The sequence below is a fragment of the Polyodon spathula genome, chromosome 13, assembly GCF_017654505.1.
Source record: "Polyodon spathula isolate WHYD16114869_AA chromosome 13, ASM1765450v1, whole genome shotgun sequence".
NCBI lineage: Eukaryota > Metazoa > Chordata > Actinopteri > Acipenseriformes > Polyodontidae > Polyodon > Polyodon spathula.
The window spans coordinates 20,239,659-20,257,709 of NC_054546.1; the positions used below are offsets into that span (position 1 = coordinate 20,239,659).

Consider the following 18,051-nt stretch of genomic DNA (forward strand, 5'->3'; position numbering starts at 1 on the left):
TTTATTTTTAATTAGTTTTCTACAAATTTCTAAAATATTTTTTAAACTTGGAAGTTTACCCAATTAAACCCTGTTTTTTGGGTAAAACCTTGGTAGTTGACCTTGTCTGTTTAATAGATTTTAACTTCCTGATGTGGTCAACCGCCAGATTGTGATGTCTTACAGTGCTTAAATAATCGTTTATTTCTGTCTGTAGAAATATTAAATAACCGAGCATTTTACCGTGAAAATAATAACTTAGTTGAACTTGAGCCTACATAGAATAAACGCTTATATTTGCTTATGTCACATTATGATATGACACAACATTTTTTAAAGGAAACAAACATTTGGCAAGTAGTGATTTTAACTCTGCATAAACATAAATTATACTGACAAAATAATATTCATTTTTTACTAAAAACCACACTGCACATCCAAACACAGTGAGCTCTTTAAATAAAATGTATTTATAAAAACTTAAACGTACATTTACACTTTGATAAATAAGTCTACAAATGTTACTTTTTTAAACAGAAAAATGTCTGCAATACACTTCGATAAATATGATGTCAAACGTCACATTTTTAAACAAAAAAATACGGTCTGCAATACCTGTTTTCGTTTGTTAAAAAAATCTCCACAGAACCTTGCTTTTAACTTCTAAAATTCGCATGTGCGCAGAAAGGCTCAAAAAGGCAAACACTAACTTATTTCACAGCTAACTTATTTCCTGTGACACCGGTATTGCATCACCTGTGCTCTGTAGGTTAGGCGCCTTAGGTCTCAGTCAAGTTACAGTCGCAAAAATCAAGTGCCTGCAAAAACATTTTTACAGTTTTCCACTATAAAAATATATATACCCCCCTCGCTTTTGTGTCAATGATTAAGCAATAACGTATATGCATTTGTTGCCAAGTTCGTTACTTAGCAACCACAGAAAATACAAATAAAATCTGTGGCAACAGCCAAGGAAACAGAGACAGAAAAAGCAACATATAGTGCAAACCTTTTCTAAGCAATTTTTTCATGACTTACAATACTTTTTCCAGGCCTGGAAATCACTGTTTTAAAACTCCATGTCTTTTCCTTAATTTCCATGCCAGTACAAACCCAACATTATTATTAACCCCTCCCTCCCCTCCCTCTTACAGTTCTGTCATTTTGCCTGCAAGTCTAGTGTGCCTAACACATTAACTTAACACAAACAACCAATCACATAACACGCAGTCTGGTAGCCACGCCCCCCCCTGCTCGCGCCGCAGTTTTGACTGAGAGAGCTCTCAGCTGTCAGCCTCGTGCACAGGAAAACAACACAGACGCTGTATAACCTGCTGAAAGAAATGATAAGGCAAGGCTGAGCTCTTTTTTGGTTTGTTTTGGGGGGGGGGCTATAGTCTGCTCATGATAGGAATGAATAACATGGAACTCAAATAGCACATAAAAAACACAATGAACAAATGTTAATTACTTTGCGAGTAAATAGTTTCCTTGCAGTGGTTCAAAGAGAACTATGTATTTAGCATTATTTCATAATAACATTTTGTTTTAAAATGCATCACAAACAACTGCAAACTGGTCATCTTTATCAAAGTAATGTATATTTTCAGTCTTTGTGCTGACATATTGCCAATACAGTCAAACGTCTGCTTTATAGTGAAAACTTATATGGATGTTCTAATGTTTTGTTCTGTGCATATTATTTTAACTTATAAATTTCTGCTATAAGGGGCTGTGTAATACACTTTTATATGCTGTATTTACTATGGTTTATTTGAGACAATTTTTAAATGTACAGCTCAACTGAGACCAAACGTTCTTTCGATTAGAATGTTGTTAACAGTGGTTTTGTTGCATGTTGAATATGATAAAGGGGTTTCTCTAAATTAGACATTTTTCAATGGCATAAAAAGTCTGTTTTTTTTTTTTTTTTAAGCATAAAGATCAATTTCACCCATTCTCTGCTTGAATTGAAAAATCAAGATTGAAAAAAAATGGTAAATTCTTTCTAAAATCAACGTTGATATTTGCAGATTTGGCAAAAAAATAAAAATGGAATAGTAGCAAGCCTAGTTATTGCTTAGTTATTAGCCTCTTGTATCAATGTTCTTTCCCAGTTCGGTATTCTTGATCAAACAGAATGAAGGTTCCAGGAGGGTGGTGTTTAATGCTGTCGATGTCGAGTCGGCACTATGCCGTGCTGTAATGGAGTACAGGGTTGTATTAATTGTCACTGCCGCTTTCTCCCTTCCCCAGAGAGAGACTACTACAGTACCTGTGAGAAACAGCCCATCGGTCGGCTTCTATTCCGGCAGTTCTGTGAAACACGGCCAGAGTTTGATTGCTGCATTACAAATTAAAGCACCTGCAGTAATAATGCTTATCAAGACGCATTATATATCTTATATATATATATATATATGATATATATATATATATCTATATATATAGATCATTATATATATATATATAGTGTGTGTGTGTGTGTGTGTGTGTGTATATATATATATATATATATATATATATATACACACACTGTGTATATGTTTTTAAATCATATCAAGGTGTAGATTGCAATGCTTGTGTTCAATTCAAGCCCTTGTAAGTTGTTTTGAGAGCTCTTGAATCAGGGAATGTGGAAGTTCATTGAATACAAGTGTTGACTCGCTGAACTGCACAACTATTGCTTATGTTAGACTGGTGTCTCTGCTGGGTTCTTTTTTAAATTATCTGCAACATAAAATATGTGTTTCTGTAGTACGCACATAGTACTAAAACAGTTGTCTGTCAGCAATTGTTTTTTAATTTTTTTTAAAAAGTAGTCATTTGTCATCAATTGAACGGGATAATCGAATTGATATTAACCTTATAACCAAAGTCTACCCACATCTTAGGGCACTGCCAGCATTTCACACTAGTTGTCCGGTTAAGAGTCTTCCTTCCCATAGAAGCATGTTGTCCTGTGTTGATACACTGATGCAGGACCACAGCCTGGTTAGGTACAGAGCAACCTTTCAATGCCAGTGATGAGAGGTCTCATCATCAATGCATTGTTAAAGATAAGGTTTGTAACAGGGTGTAACCTACAAAACAATACGGGTGGTCTCTTTAATAAAACACCCTGACTCTGGCCTTGTGACCTCTCTTAGAGTTGGAAATCTCGTGAGATGTCATTGCAAACGCGCTTCAGTGGAGGAGGGTACGGAATACAGCTGCACAAGGAAAATGAGACGATTATTTTCCAGCAGTCTACGTTACAGAACCCCTGGATAGACAGACTGAGACTTGTTCATTTCCATCAGCAGCAAATTGAGATCAAATCTATTTCTACTGGGACTCCAGCTCACAATCATAGCAGGGCTGACTCAATCTCTCCGGCTCACTATCCTAACAGGGCTAACTCGATCTTAATCTCTCCAGCTCACAATCCTAGCAGGGCTGACTCGATCTCAATCTCACCAGCTCTCAATCCTAGCAGGGCTGACTCGATCTCACCAGCTCACAATCCTAGCAGGGCTGACTCGATCTCAATCTCTCCAGCTCACTATCCTAGCAGGGCTGACTCAATCTCAATCTCATCAGCTCACAATCCTAGCAGGGCTGACTCGATCTCACCAGCTCACAAACCTAGCAGGGCTGACACGATCTCTCCAGCTCACAATCCTAGCAGGGCTGACTCGATCTCAATCTCTCCAGCTCACAATCCTAGCAGGGCTGACTCCATCTTGATCTCTCCAGCTCACAATCCTAGTAGGGCTGACTCTGTCTCGATCTCTCCAGCTCACTATCCTAGTGGGGCTCACTCGATCTCTTCAGCTCACAATCCTAGCAGGGCTGACTCGATCTCAATCTCGTCAGCTCACAATCCTAGCAGGGCTGACTCAAACTCGATCTCTGATATTTGTGTACTGTCCAGTTGCATTGGTATCTGTGTACTGTCTGGTTGCAGTTTGTTGCCCCAGTTTGATATTCGAACTGGTCTGGTTTCACAGACTGGTTCCATAGTGCAGATGGAAATGTGATGTGAGATAGATTTCTGACAGCGAGTCCACATTCCCAACTGGGCCTGACAGAGCCCCGTCTCAAACTGGTGGAAACGAGCAGGACTGGTCTGAAAGATCAGCTCAGGTACAGTGGTAGTGGAAACGTCAGTGGCATAGTGCTGTGGAAAGATAAATGGACTTCACTTGAGTTTTTGATAATTTGAGGCTTTACTATGTTAACCTGCCTGGTTGTTTGTTTCTACAGGAATTCCAGTCACACACGATGGAAATGCAGCAGGTCTTTCGAGTGCTACTCACTGTGCTTTCCAGCGACTGTTGTAAACTGTTTGTGAGGCACTTCACTCTAATTACCCTGAAATACAACAGGCTGATAATGCAAAGAGATGTATTGTACGCTGCCCTCATGACTGATGTCTCAGTTGTTTGCAGCAGCGAATCTACAGAACTGCATTCTTTTTTCACAGAGTACCTTTAGAGTGGAAACAGAGCCAGCGCAATTAAAATCAAAGCAGCTTTTTATCACAAGGGACATGCTGAACTATGTTTTAGATGCTGTCTTGCTTTAAATTAATACACACACATTTTGCTATATAAACAGTAATGTTTGAAGGTAACACTGAAAAAAAATCAAAAGAAATGTAATTTGTACATAAAGTATACTTAATATAAACTACATTATAAATTACATGCTTTAAATAGGCCTGTATTTATAATGAAATTGTACTGTGACTTTCTGGAGTATGTGCTTAAATACAATTTGATTTCAGTGGCTGTGCTATAAATGGCTTGGGGTATATTCACACATGCTGTGGCATATATAGCCAATGTTGAGAGTTAGTTGATAAGGACACATTCAACAGCTCCCCCTATGGGCAATAGTATATGCCAGTTTCTTTGTACTTTGCATTTCTTTGATACAAGGCTTAGGAAGTCAGATTCTTAGAGCTTTTTACTCCAAATCGTCATTAACGTGTTTTTTTTCAGATAGCAAAAATGCACACGATAACATTACCAGCCCAGAAATAAACAACTTAGACATTTAATTTACAGGCTTGTAAGTAGTTTAATGGTGTTTATAATTCAGTGTTATAATGCAAAATCAGTTCTGTGATTCTGTGATGCTTTTATCGGTTGGTTTTCTCAAAGTCCTCATCTTTGAATGATTTAAATGACAGTGGAATTTAGATCTGCATCCATTTGGATGGGTTTGACAGACTACAATGTTGTCAACTCTATTGAGCAGGACTTAAAATAATTGTAGCTAACAAAATAATTCCATAAATCTTACCCATGTCGCACTTCCATCAGGTCTCAAATGTATAGGTTTGAAAAGCATGTTAAAGCAAAAATGTACTTTTATTTTAAACAGGCATCTGTTCTCAGTTTGCTTGCCTTGACTTCTAGGAAGTCTGTTACTGCTTAGTCATTTCAGCTGAGCAGTGTCTTCTGGGTCAAATCATGTTACTTGCTGAAAAGCATGTTGGTTAATAGGGTGGAAGCAGCTAATTGGTTACTGACAGGAAAGAAGCCAGCAAAGGGGCGGGGGACCATATCACCTTCCAATTAAAATGACCTAGGAAACGTAAGACAGTCTAAAAGCATGGCTTGCAAATAGAGACTTTTTAACCTAGTTTACAACCAGATATCATGTGTTTATTTCAAAACTGCATATTTGAGACCTATATTGTGAATGTATGTTTATGGCAGGGAAGACTTATGGAACTATTTTGTTAGCAACTGAGGCTTTCAAATTAGAAAGCAGAAGCTTGCTTTGTGGCTGTTAATCAAAGTGAATTTGGGGACGGGACAATTTGACTACTTTTAGCAGCTTTATGACTTCCTTTTAGCACCTCACCTGTTGCTAATTGCTGTATTAAGCAGGGGGTCTTATGGACTGATTTATTTAATTTCCAAGTAAAGAGCGAGAGAGAGAGAAATTGCTTAGAATGGCTAATATACTGGGTCTTGAAAATGAAGCTTAATGGATGAAAAGCTTTGACCTGCCCTATTCTACCTACACATTGCAAACAGTTTCATGCTGACAGGTCTCCTATTGATAAACAGCTGCTGGGCCTTAACAGTTCAGAACAGGCTGCTGTAGGTGTTCTTTGCCTTAAAACTGAGCCCAAACAACAGACTGGCTTGAGACTGGTGGTTTAATTAAACAGTTTATTGTTCCATTTATTAAATATTGAAAGTCTGAATTAATGGTGCTTATAACTGGTTTCACAGATTCCAGATAGCAGTAGTCTTGGACTATCCAATATTACTTTAGGTAAGGTAATCAGAGTTCTAATCAGGGTCTGTTTATGCACAACAGCAAAGAGCGCACCTCAATCCTGACCTGAAGACCCCCTGCCTGCCATTCAGAGAGTGCACCTCAATCCTGACCTGAACACCCCCTGCCTGCCATTCAGAGAGTGCACCTCAATCTGACCTGAACACCCCCACCCCCACCTGCCATTCAGAGAGTGCACCTCAATCTGACCTGAACACCCCCTGCCTGCCATTCAGAGAGTGCACCTCAATCTGACCTGAACTACCCTGAATGGACAAACAACCAAAAAACAGAAAAATTTTATTAAACTCATCAAAAAACACGGCAGTGCTGGGACAACAGTACTGACTAATACGTCATAACAATCAGAAACAAAAATGAAAGACTACAGAAATCTTAAAAAAAAGAATAACAAAAAAAACGAAACTAAGCAAGGCAATGTACAAGAAAAGGTTGACCAGCAAGCTATAACCAAAGATGATAAAAGAAGCCATACAAGAAAGAATAGTAATGTAATTAAAAACGAGGCAATAATATCTAGGAAAATGTAGCAAAAGTAATTGAATCTGGCAACACTGCCTCGAACTAAACGGCCATTTTACACGGCGCATAACACCAAAGGCCCCCAGACAATGTTGAGAAGCACGTACGGAAAAATCCAGAAAACAAGAATAGTGCAAATATATCTTTATAGTGAAATAATCAAGATAAGCGACAGCATAATCAAACAAGTTAAACAATAAGCACAATACTGACAAAACAAAAAGTGGCAACAGAATTTAAGTTTTTTAAAATTCCAATTATCACTGACTATAGGACTTTAATTTTCACATGAACAAAAAAAGGAATATATTATAAACCACAAAATCAACAAACCACAGGTCTCAAGACGAAGCACCACATCAAAAAAAAAAGTAAGGATCAAATAAAAGATAATTTTACTAAACACAACCCCACTCCATAAAATAAAAAAAAAACTACACTAAATTCCAAGTCTTAGATGTCCATTGGTCAACAATCACGAGAATACTAAGCAACAAAATCATAAATAACCTCGACTCAAATAACCAAAAGCAAAACAAGAAACACAAGGGCTCCAATCTGAAAAAGGAAGTTACTTACCAAAAACCAAAACGACAAGTCAATATAAAGCACTTACACAAATCACATCGAGCCAGCGCCCCAAGACAACAAACCCCCACCTGGCACAATTCGAAAGAGTGCCCTACAATCTGCCATGACCACCCCTATCGCCTGACCATTCATAGGCTGGATGCACCGTCAATCGTGACCTCGACTTGGGGGGGTGGTGACGGTCAAGGCTCTTGCAAGTCTGACCTGAACACCCCCACCCCCACCTGCCATTCAGAGAGTGCACCTCAATCTGACCTGAACACCCCCTGCCTGTCCTGGGCCTCTCTCAAGCAGAGACTGACAGTTGTAGAGAATTTGACTGAACTGTATGGTGGTTTTATTATGACCATTACATGGAAGAATACATTAGCTTAAACATCCGTGTATCAGCTTTAGTTTCTTCTAGTTTTACCTTTTTGTTTATGATCGAAAAGTTATCGCAGGATATCAATACAGGTTCATTTCCTCATCATTCCCCTGAATGTTCTTGTTATCAGATTTTCACAATATGAAAATGGCACCAGTGGATAGATTCTATATGAAATGCACAGATAAACAGTGCTTGTTTAAACAATCGACCAGGGAATATGTGAGTTATTATTACGTTGCTTTGCATATGCTTTTTGCACATTTTTTTATGTGAGCAACAGATACGATCACTTTACATTTACAGTCAAACCTGTAATGGCAGCTAGGCAGATTCAGCAATGGAGAATAATGATGAAGTAATTGTAGCTAACAAAATAGTTCTATACATTTTCTCTGCCACACAGATCTCAGATGGGCAGTTTTTGAAACATGATATCTGCTTGTACACTAGGTTAAAGAAATCTTGTTTTGCAAGCCATTATTTTAGACTGCTTTGCACTTCCTGGGTCATTTAAACGGTAACCCTATCTGACGGGGTTGCAAAATACAGTATCCAGCTTGTCCCTTGACTTTTATTTTAGTGGTACCCACCAAACCCCAACCAGTCTGGCAATATGTTTTAAAATACATGTTTGCTAAAACATTAGATTCTTTCACAGTGAATGGATGTGCATGGCAGTGGGAATGTATGGAATTGTTGTGTTATCTACAATCACTACTGAACAGCAGGAAAGCATTTTTTACGATGGTTGCAATCTTTCTGAGTGGTTCGTATTGGAAGCCAGTAACCTAATAAACTAAAGCATTGTTTCCAGTACCTCTCTAGGGATTCACATGGCTTGGTCATTGAATGTCAGTCTATATAGGGATTCATATCCAATCAGGTAGGTGAATACAGCAGAATTGTGGACCTTGCTGCAGCTGACCCCTTTTTAACGGACTGCTTGTTAAAACCTCAACGGGTAAATGGCACATACTTAAGTGAAAGCTCATTTATCCAGGGTTCTGTAAGACCATAAGTCACGATGAGCCTGTCTATGTTGGTTTATTTCAGTTACAGTTCAGTTAGCATGTTATGAAATCCAGTTAATGAAATGATTTGGTTGAAATGTGTGTAACCCAATTCTACCAAAGCAAAGACAGGACAACAACTCTGAGGTTTAAACGCACACAATTAGAACAGATCTTCTATGTGTTTTGTGTAAATGCCCTGTCTGTTACCATGTGACCGTGTGTCAAAAACTGCGTTACATAAACTAATAGTAATAAATACAGTACAAATAAAATCATTCAATGTCTCTTTAAAATAATTTCTAAACTTGTTTTGAGAACCCTGCATTAAAACATAAAAATATGTTTTCCCTTTATAAATGGCTTGCTTTCAAATTTGCCTTTTTATTCTTCCTGTTTCTCGTACGTCCAATGAAACATAACAACTTGAGTCTGTTTTATAATCAAGTTAAAGAGTGACTTGCATTTTGTAACCACATTTTTTATTGGGTAGAAAGAATACAAGAAAACAGCTTACACAAGAAAAAAAAAAACACCCCATTTTAGAATTCTACCCATTACCTCACCCGCCCCAGGCCCGCCTGTATCCTCCCTTCTACCTGTACCCCCCCATCCCTCCCCACACCCCCTTGTAGCAATCCCCCTCTCTCCCACAACAACCCCACGAGGACCTCAGGGAACTAAATCATTCTGAAATTGACAGAGGCTTAATAAGGTCAGACATAGCCCTCCAGGCCTGTACCATTCCCTCCCTGGCACCATGGATCTGAGCTGTAGAAAGCTCTAAATAAGTAATATCCAAAAAGGAGTGGGGAGGTTGCCATCACAGCGCTATCATCTTCTTTGCTGCAGTAAGGCCAGCTAGCCAGATCTGGTTCTGTTGTAGTGTTAAATCAAGGGAAGAGTAGTCAATCAGTACCAAAACAGAGTACGGAATTTCCGTATTACAAATAGTGGAAGATACCCTCTCCCAGAAAGTAGCTACAGTCAGGGCATTCCCAGACCATGAGTAAAAAGGTACCCAAGGTAGCCTGAGGGCAAAACGGGCAGTCAGGACTAGGGGTAAACTTAATTTGAAAGCATCTGTGGGTGGGTTAAATATGTTCTATGTAAGAAACTAAAATGGATCCCAAGCAATTTCCTGGTCTAAAATAAAAGTCACTATTCCAAATAGTGTAAGTAGGTTTATGCAAGGCTTTTAGAAGGTAAAAATATAGCGATGAAACCAGTCCTTTAGTCGTACCCCTATATCCAACATACTATGAAACGGGCGCAGTGGTAATATAGTCCCCCAGGGTACCCCGTAGGCACGCTTCACTGAGCGAAGCCGGAAGGTAAAAAATAAAAGAAGAACCTGGTAGATTGTACGACAGTTGTAAATCCTGGAACGGGTGAAGACAACCAGCACCAGTGATACCAGCCGTAGTGTGTACTCTCCCTCGAAAGTAGAAAAGAGAAGGGACGATTACCTGATAGGAACGCAAAATGATGAAATATGGGCAAATGAGAATGCCATTTAATGTGTTTTGTGTGATTTTCCACCAAACGCCAGATTGTAATTATGGGACCAAAGCGTCATTTGCAGTGCTTAAGAGATGTATTTGAATGGATTAAGTCTCGTCATCTATATGGAGATAATAGCTTTTCCTCTAGCTGTCGCCATGAGCCATAAGCCGTAGGATCAAACCAAGCAGTGAGCAGGCTCCCAAGTGGTGCATCCAGTAAAGGTGCTCCACGCAGATGTGCCCTATAGCCTGGAGATCGCAAGTTCAAATCCAGGCTATTTCATGAAACAAATTAGGGATATGTGACCATCTATCTAAATCAGTCTGCACCTGTTTAAAAATGTTGTTAAATTGGTTGATACAGTGATTTGTGAAGATGGATAAATATCTATGCCAAGATATTTGAGATGTTTTACTTCCGGAATATTAAAATGTAGGGTTAACCCTCCCCCCCATTGCAAAATATAAAGGCATGAGAGCAGATTTAGACAAATTAATTTTATGTCCTGATAATGAACTAAAGATATCAAACATATCTAATAGGTGAGGAAGTGAGTGGGTAACATTTTTAACAAATAATAACACATTGTCCACATAAAGCAAAATATGATGTGGAGTAGAGTTAACAGTGGTGTTAACATTAGTCATACTAATAAATTCTGAGCCCAACCCAGAATGATTGAGTACTGACCAGAGATAATCCCATTCCAAACAATTGAAAGATTTCTTGGCATCTAGTGAGAAAACAGCACAGTGAGCATCACTGTCAACAGTAGCATGTATAATGTGGAGTAAACGGCGAACATTATGAGATGCCAGACGGGTCTTGATAAACCCTATTTGGTTGTGATTAATTAATTTAGTCGTGTAAATCTCAAGCTGGCGCGATAGAACCTTAGCATAGTTTAGCATCTGCATTGATTAGCGACAAGGGCATCTTTTTTTAACAATAGAGAAATGACAGCTGTGTTTGCATCTCTACGAAAGTAGCCTTTCTCAAAAGCAGTTTGTATCATGTCCAACAGAAGGGGACCCAGCTGGGTCCAAAAGTTTAGAAAAAATTCAGGTGGTATGCCATCAATACCCAGAGATATGCCTTTGCTCATACTGTGAAGCTCCTCCTTCAGTTTGACCAGAGAGACCCGAGCCCCCAGCACTGCAGACTCAGTAGTCAAGAGGTGTGGTAACTAAAGATCTTGCAGAAAGCACGTAGCAGTAAAGCTTAGAATGAAAGGATGATATGCAGAGTTTATTTGGGAAGGCACTGACAAGCTATCTGGCTCGTTTCCACACAATCTCAGAGGAAGCAATTGAGAAGGTCTGCCCCCATTAAGATAATGTTTTCATCTTGTTCTGAAAATAAGGAATTCAGCATGTTGCCTGAGCAACAGATTAAACTCTTTTCAAATGAGATTGAGTTCGAGCGCATTGGCTTCAAAGAAACCATTTTTGAGGATTGCCAAATTAGTCTTCAACTCAGAGATTTTACTAAACCGTGATTTATTAAGATTGGAGGCAAATTAAGTAGTATTGTCTTTGATAAATCCCTTGACAGCATCCCACGAAAATAAAGAATTTATAATCCGACCCACCTAGAATCGCCAGAGCAGTCAGTGCGACTGCCTTTTACAATACATGTTTTTCTTTTGAATAGAGCCTACAATATTCTATTTTTTTTTTTGGTTTTAATATACAAGCCTGTTGTTATCTCTACTGAACCTGGCAGCCACCAGTTCCTTTGTTTTGTACAAGGAATGCACCTGGGAAAATGTCAGTAGGAGAGATTTTGTCTTGATGCTAGCCACGGCGCTTCTGCAGAAACATTTTGATCAGAAAAACTGCAAAGCAGCAGGCTGAAGCAGCGCAACCTGGATTCAGTGCTACACAGTGACACACGCAGAGAAAACATTTTACTTTTTTTTTTTTAAATTAAAAACTACTTTTGTTTTCACAGTTTTGTATGCACGTATACCTGTTTACACACTAGTTTCTTTTAAAATATTTATTTTATTATAGTTTTTCATTTTTTGAAGTGGTGCTTTTGTATGTGGCAAGTTAGAAAACAAACCTTTTTATGTTTAATTGTTCATTTAAATATGGTGTTTCGGCTGTGCAGATGTTTGAGATGATATGCTTGAATACAACTTTTGAGTTGTGTCCCAGTTTGTCTTTCATTTTAATATCAGTGGTGTTTAAAATGTAACCATCATAATGACTGCTGGCGGCGATTTTAGGTATGAGTATAACCGCGGTGGTTCTAGTGGTAAAGCACCCCTGTGGCCTCCTTAGTGCTCCCCATTATGATGTCTAACCTGCAAGTACACCTGGTACACCACAGTGTAACCATTAACCTCTCCCCCTGCACCATTGCAGTGGGGGAAAAACTGCGATAAAAGCTGCCTTTCCTTTTTATCACAGTGGTTAATATTTTGTGTTGATAGCCCAATGTATGGTAAGGATTACAGCAACCATGTGTTCAATTGGATATGCCTGGAACACTAAACTCCTGCAGTTGTTACAACTCCTGACTTGATAAAAAGTGTTATCATGTCCTGGCAGTCTTGAAGATCATTACACTGTTGCACTACTCCATGTATGCCTTGTTGCAGTGCAGTATATAAACAGTATCTCTCCACTTGCGTCGAGGAATGCTGGAAAGCGGGCACCAGCATTCACGCAGAATAAACCCTGACTGTACATTCCTTCAGCATTCACGCAGAATAAACCCTGACTGTACATTCCTTCAGCATTCACGTAGAATAAACACTGACTGTACATTCCTTCAGCATTCACGCAGAATAAACCCTGACTGTACATTCCTTCAGCATTCACGTAAAATAAACACTGACTGTACATTCCTTCAGCATTCACGCAGAATAAACCCTGACTGTACATTACTTCAGCATTCACGCAGAATAAACCCTGACTGTACATTCGTTCAGCATTCACGCAGAATAAACCCTGACTGTACATTCCTTCAGCATTCACGCAGAATAAACCCTGACTGTACATTCCTTCAGCATTCACGCAGAATAAACCCTGACTGTACATTCCTTCAGCACTTTGGTTTCTCCAGACGCCCAGCAGCTCATTGTTATACATCTGTTTATTTTTGGATGTCCTTTTTTGAAGACAAGACCCTACTGAAGAAATTTCCTACTAGATAAGATCTCTGTCTTTATGAATTCTCAATATTTACATCAATCAGGACCAGACTTTTTAGCAGATGTAATATGATCTGTGAATATATGGAGGTGCCTGTCAATATGCTTGTCACTTTTTTAAATGTACAAACCATGGATGCACCTGTTGTCTTCAAATAAACCTGATGGTTTTACCTGCCCATGGAGGGCAAAGGTTGAACAGTATTTTTGAAATGCAAACATTACAAAAGAAAATGGCAATAAAGCCATTAGGCCTATTGGAATGGGGAAATACATGCAGCCTAATGTACAGTATTATTGCATTGAGCTCTTTAGTTCTATACCTTTTCATTAACCTTTGCACTTTCCCTTAGCCTTTTCAAGAAGCCAAATACAGGTCTTCTATTGCTAAGGCTACCAGCATGTTCCTTAGAAAATAAAGGACAGTTTCTTTGTCAGTTTCTAGTTTGTATGCCAGTCAGCAGCTAATCACTGGACTTCAATGTGCAGGGCACTTATCTTTCACAATGCAGTCCTTGTTACAATGTAACAGCAGAGTGGTGATTGCCATGGTTGTTTCCTAGCGGATGCTCCTCATCCCCTATTTTTTCCTGTGCAGCTCTATAGCCCCAGAGCACCCACTGACTCAGCCTCTATGGTTCATTTATGTAATATCACCAGAACTATTTTCATTTGGCCTGTAGCATGCTGCATTTCTCCATCTCTTATCTCTTCAGCAAAAGCTTTGGCGTATTCGAGCTGTTACCACAATCATACGGTACAGTATAAAATGACTTTAACTCAGCTCAACTTTGCACTTTTGGTATTTGCAAACTTCAGCATATGACACCTGCTGGTGAAACAGTGTATTTCATGTAGTAATGTGTGACCAAACCAGTTTCTATTCAGATAAAGTGCAGAAGCTGCAAGACAGTTTAACGATTTAGCAAGGATTGGGAACCTATTGGGAGCACATCTGTGACATCGTGGATTTGTTAGCAGTGATGTAGGTGGCTTACGCAACTGTATAAAAAGCGCCATTAACCTTTAGTAAAAGTCATGTTCAGACAGCCTTAAAATGATTCAATAAAGTGCTCCTGAACTTAGCAGTATGTGTTCCTTGTGAGCTCTGATTGACAGGATTCATATTGAATTGTTAGCACGTTCTTTTTGCCTCTTAGAACCCAGTGCATATGGACTGAGTTAGGTACTTCTGGTACTTCTGTTGACTGACGACTTTTAACATTGAGATTGAACTGCCTTGGCGCTTTACATACAGTCATAATGGCAATGGTACCAGCAGTGCACCAAAATATACGTGATAGATCCAACAATTATTTTTAATAGGGCCTCGCAGACAATGGAGGATTGCTGAGACAGTTTCCAAGTAGCTTGGTCCAATACAAAAGCTAAATTATTATTTGAAAAACTAACATTTTGAGCAACAAGCTTTTGCTTCTTTAAAAATAATTAAAAAATCATCTTTTTAAAATGAGCAAGTAGTAAAACTGCAAATCAATTATTGATCGCCATTTATTTTGCAAGCATCAATTAAACATTGATTGATTGATTTGTCACAACTTGTATAGAGAGCCACCTCTCCAATTATCATGAAACTTGGTTAGGACAGAGCACAAGTTATTAAGAGTATCAGAATCATGTGAAGGTGCTTGTCAGTATGTGGGTATGTTAGATCTACTTTTAACTAGTGCTGTACTGTATAGTGGGGCACATGCAACACACACCCTAATACTTGCTGCATTGGGGGTGAATCTATAGTACAGTGTTGCAGCTGGGTTAATGGGCTAATCAAAGTGAAAATAAAGTATGGAAAACCTAGAGCTGCAGAAGAATGAGCTAGGCAGATGATAATTTGATTTTTGCAAACGGATGTCCAAACTATTTTTTCCACCGCAAGGTGTCTTGCAAATTTAAGCTCTCATATTTTCTTCCTACCTTGTATCTCTGCAGCTAGAATATGAAGTCACTCCAGACGAGAAGCTGGGAGAAAACGGAAAGGAAATTATCCGTAAATACCTCACCCCAGAGGTAAGTGACCAACTCTGATCAACAAGCTGTTTTTATTGGAGGAGATCCCGTGCCAAACTATAAACACTGCCATTCCATACCCTTATTGTGCCTGTCATATAGATAGGGCATGGGGCATACAGCTGAACTTCTACACCAAAATAATTAAGCCACAAACCAGGAGAAAATGAAAGCTACAAAATTGGTGCATAGTCAAGCATTTATACTAGTCAACTTAATTATACATACATGGTTATACAAAGATAGAAGTAAACACTGATTAGTGCATAGACGACTTTCTGCTTAGTAAAGTGCCAAGTGATAGAGTCGTTTTTGGCTCATAGTGGTTTGCAAGTCATTTTATGGTCTTCGTAGGTAGACAAACGCGGTAACATAATACTGAATACAAAATAAAATACACAAATCTAATATTGAGTATGAAAATGCCAAAAGAAAGTGGACCCTGACACAACCTGCCCCTTTTCTGATACATTTAAGGCTTGCGAGAATGACTAGGGCTCAGAACTTTAACTTTTAACAAAAAAGAAGTAACGCTGATTCCCGTTTAAACTAATTTGATGTGAAATGTTATTCAAGTACACTGTTTCTCGCATATTTTGCCATTATGATGTAGAATTTTTTAAACATGTTGTGTATAAAGATATCATTCACATCAAAAGATATGTACGCTTATTACATATAAGCTCAAACACTGGTGGGGCCACTTTCCAGAATATATAGCCCGGCGCCTATGGGTATAGCACATGGCCGGATTAACCTATACACAAGTTACCCTGCAGCGTAGGGCCCCCAGCAGAATTGGGCCCCCCGCTAGATTGCCGTTTTTGGAAGATTTTACAAAAACTGCATGTGGGCGGCTGGGCCCCTACACACACAGGAAGAGAGGCACAAAGATTTCAGTTCATTTTTATAACGGCTAGGCATTCCTTTTCGATTACAGCAGACCTGTTCTCTGAGTCTGTCACGCAAGCAGCTTCCTGCTAATGTACAGTATCAAATGCTTCATGCCCTCTTCCTCCTGGGAAAGATCTGTCCCTAGTCCTACGTCAGAGTCTGCAGGATGTATGAATCATACTCAATTTATACATTCATTTATTTCAGTTTTAGTGCCAATTTAAAAACCTGTCCTGTCTCAAATGTGCACCGTATGCCGCTTGACATTTTAGAAACTTTCCTTTTTAATTAGGGGGTTTAAATTTTCGAAAAAGGCAGGTAAAGGTAAACATATATAATGCGGGGAGGCTGCCGTTCTGCAGCCAGCAAGAAGGGCATAGTTGTGAAATTAGCCCAGTATTGTGGTTTTTTTCAATATTCTATTAAGAAATAAAAATAAAGTATTTCATAATTATTTGTATTTCATTAAAAAATAAAAAATCACATTAACTAAACTGTACAGCTCTGCCATGTGCCTGTGTGTAATATTTGCTGTGATTATGTCATGTGACTACAGTATAGGCAATCCAGGTGGGAAATTAAAATACTACACACTGTAAACAAGGACATGGATGTCTCTAAAAATGTGTCTGCAGCAGATCATGTAAAGCAGTATCCAGCAGGAGTTTTACACAGTGATGGAGGTAAGCTCTTCTGTACGTCCTGCAATGTTACTGGAAATCATCAGCCCAACTAAGTATTCATGTCTCAGCTTAGTTGCCGAGTATCACAAACAGAAGATTATGCAATTGGAAAAACAGTCTGCTTGCTTTTCAGTGGTCACATATGCATTGTATTTGTTTTGCAAGGTCTACATGGTGAACATGCATCTGACATAGAACTGAAAGCTGTCCTTGCAGATACACTTTACCTACAGTCTGTTAATTACAACACCAGTTAACAAGCTATTGTGTACAGGGCCCCCAAAATATGGGTTAGCATAGGGCCCCCTCATCCTTTAATCCAGCCCTGGTATAGGAGGTAGAATAGAATGGTTCAGCTGGTAAAAGCACGGACGGGTGGCTTGCAGGGGGAGTCATAGTCAGGGGAGTGCAGGCTAACGTCCTGCCTGTGTGAAGTCTCGGTGTTCGCTGGGGATTCCAGAGCGAGCATTGCATTCACTCTGGCACTCTGTATTAGTAGGCAGAACCGGCAGAGACTGTTTCTCCTCATCGCACTACAGCCAACCATACAGGACAGGTAAGCTGAAAGCGGACACTATCTGCTCTCGAGGTCCTGGGTGTAAAGAGTCAATTGGCTTAGTTGTGGAATCTGATGATGCCCATGCTTTAACCCAGAAGACATTGCTGGTGTGAAATGACAAAAGAAGTAAAGCAGTAAGAGACTTCATGGAAAGCAAGGCAAGCAAACAGAACTTTCTTTAACCTAAAGTAGTTCTAGATCTCATGTTTTAAAATGAACATACATGTGTGCTATAACGTATAATTTTCATAACTGCACATTTAAGACAGATGTAGCTAACAGAAGAGCAACGTGTGAAATTACAATATTTATCTATAAACTTGTATACACTGTTGTTGGCTTCGTTATCATTAAAACTTCAATGTAACAAACTTGTATTTTATTGAGTGAAAACATTTTTAAATAGTTTCTGTGTGACAGCTTTGTTAATAGGACCTTATCAT

The 18,051-nt window shown here is 39.0% G+C and overlaps 1 protein-coding gene across 2 annotated transcripts in view; it reads left to right on the forward strand.

Annotated features, from left to right (window-relative positions):
- LOC121325156 (G protein-coupled receptor kinase 5-like) overlaps positions 1–18,051 on the forward strand; it is a 156,655-nt gene that overhangs the window by 100,076 nt on the left and 38,528 nt on the right. The window contains exons 3-5 of one of the 2 annotated variants that reach the window (XM_041267472.1): positions 2,236–2,322; positions 12,895–12,920; positions 15,395–15,472. In XM_041267472.1, coding sequence (XP_041123406.1) covers positions 2,236–2,322; positions 12,895–12,920; positions 15,395–15,472 — 191 coding nt within the window. Of the gene's footprint in view, positions 1–2,235; positions 2,323–12,894; positions 12,921–15,394; positions 15,473–17,545; positions 17,767–18,051 lie in introns of those variants that run through there. The other variant, XM_041267471.1, reaches the window with a different exon arrangement.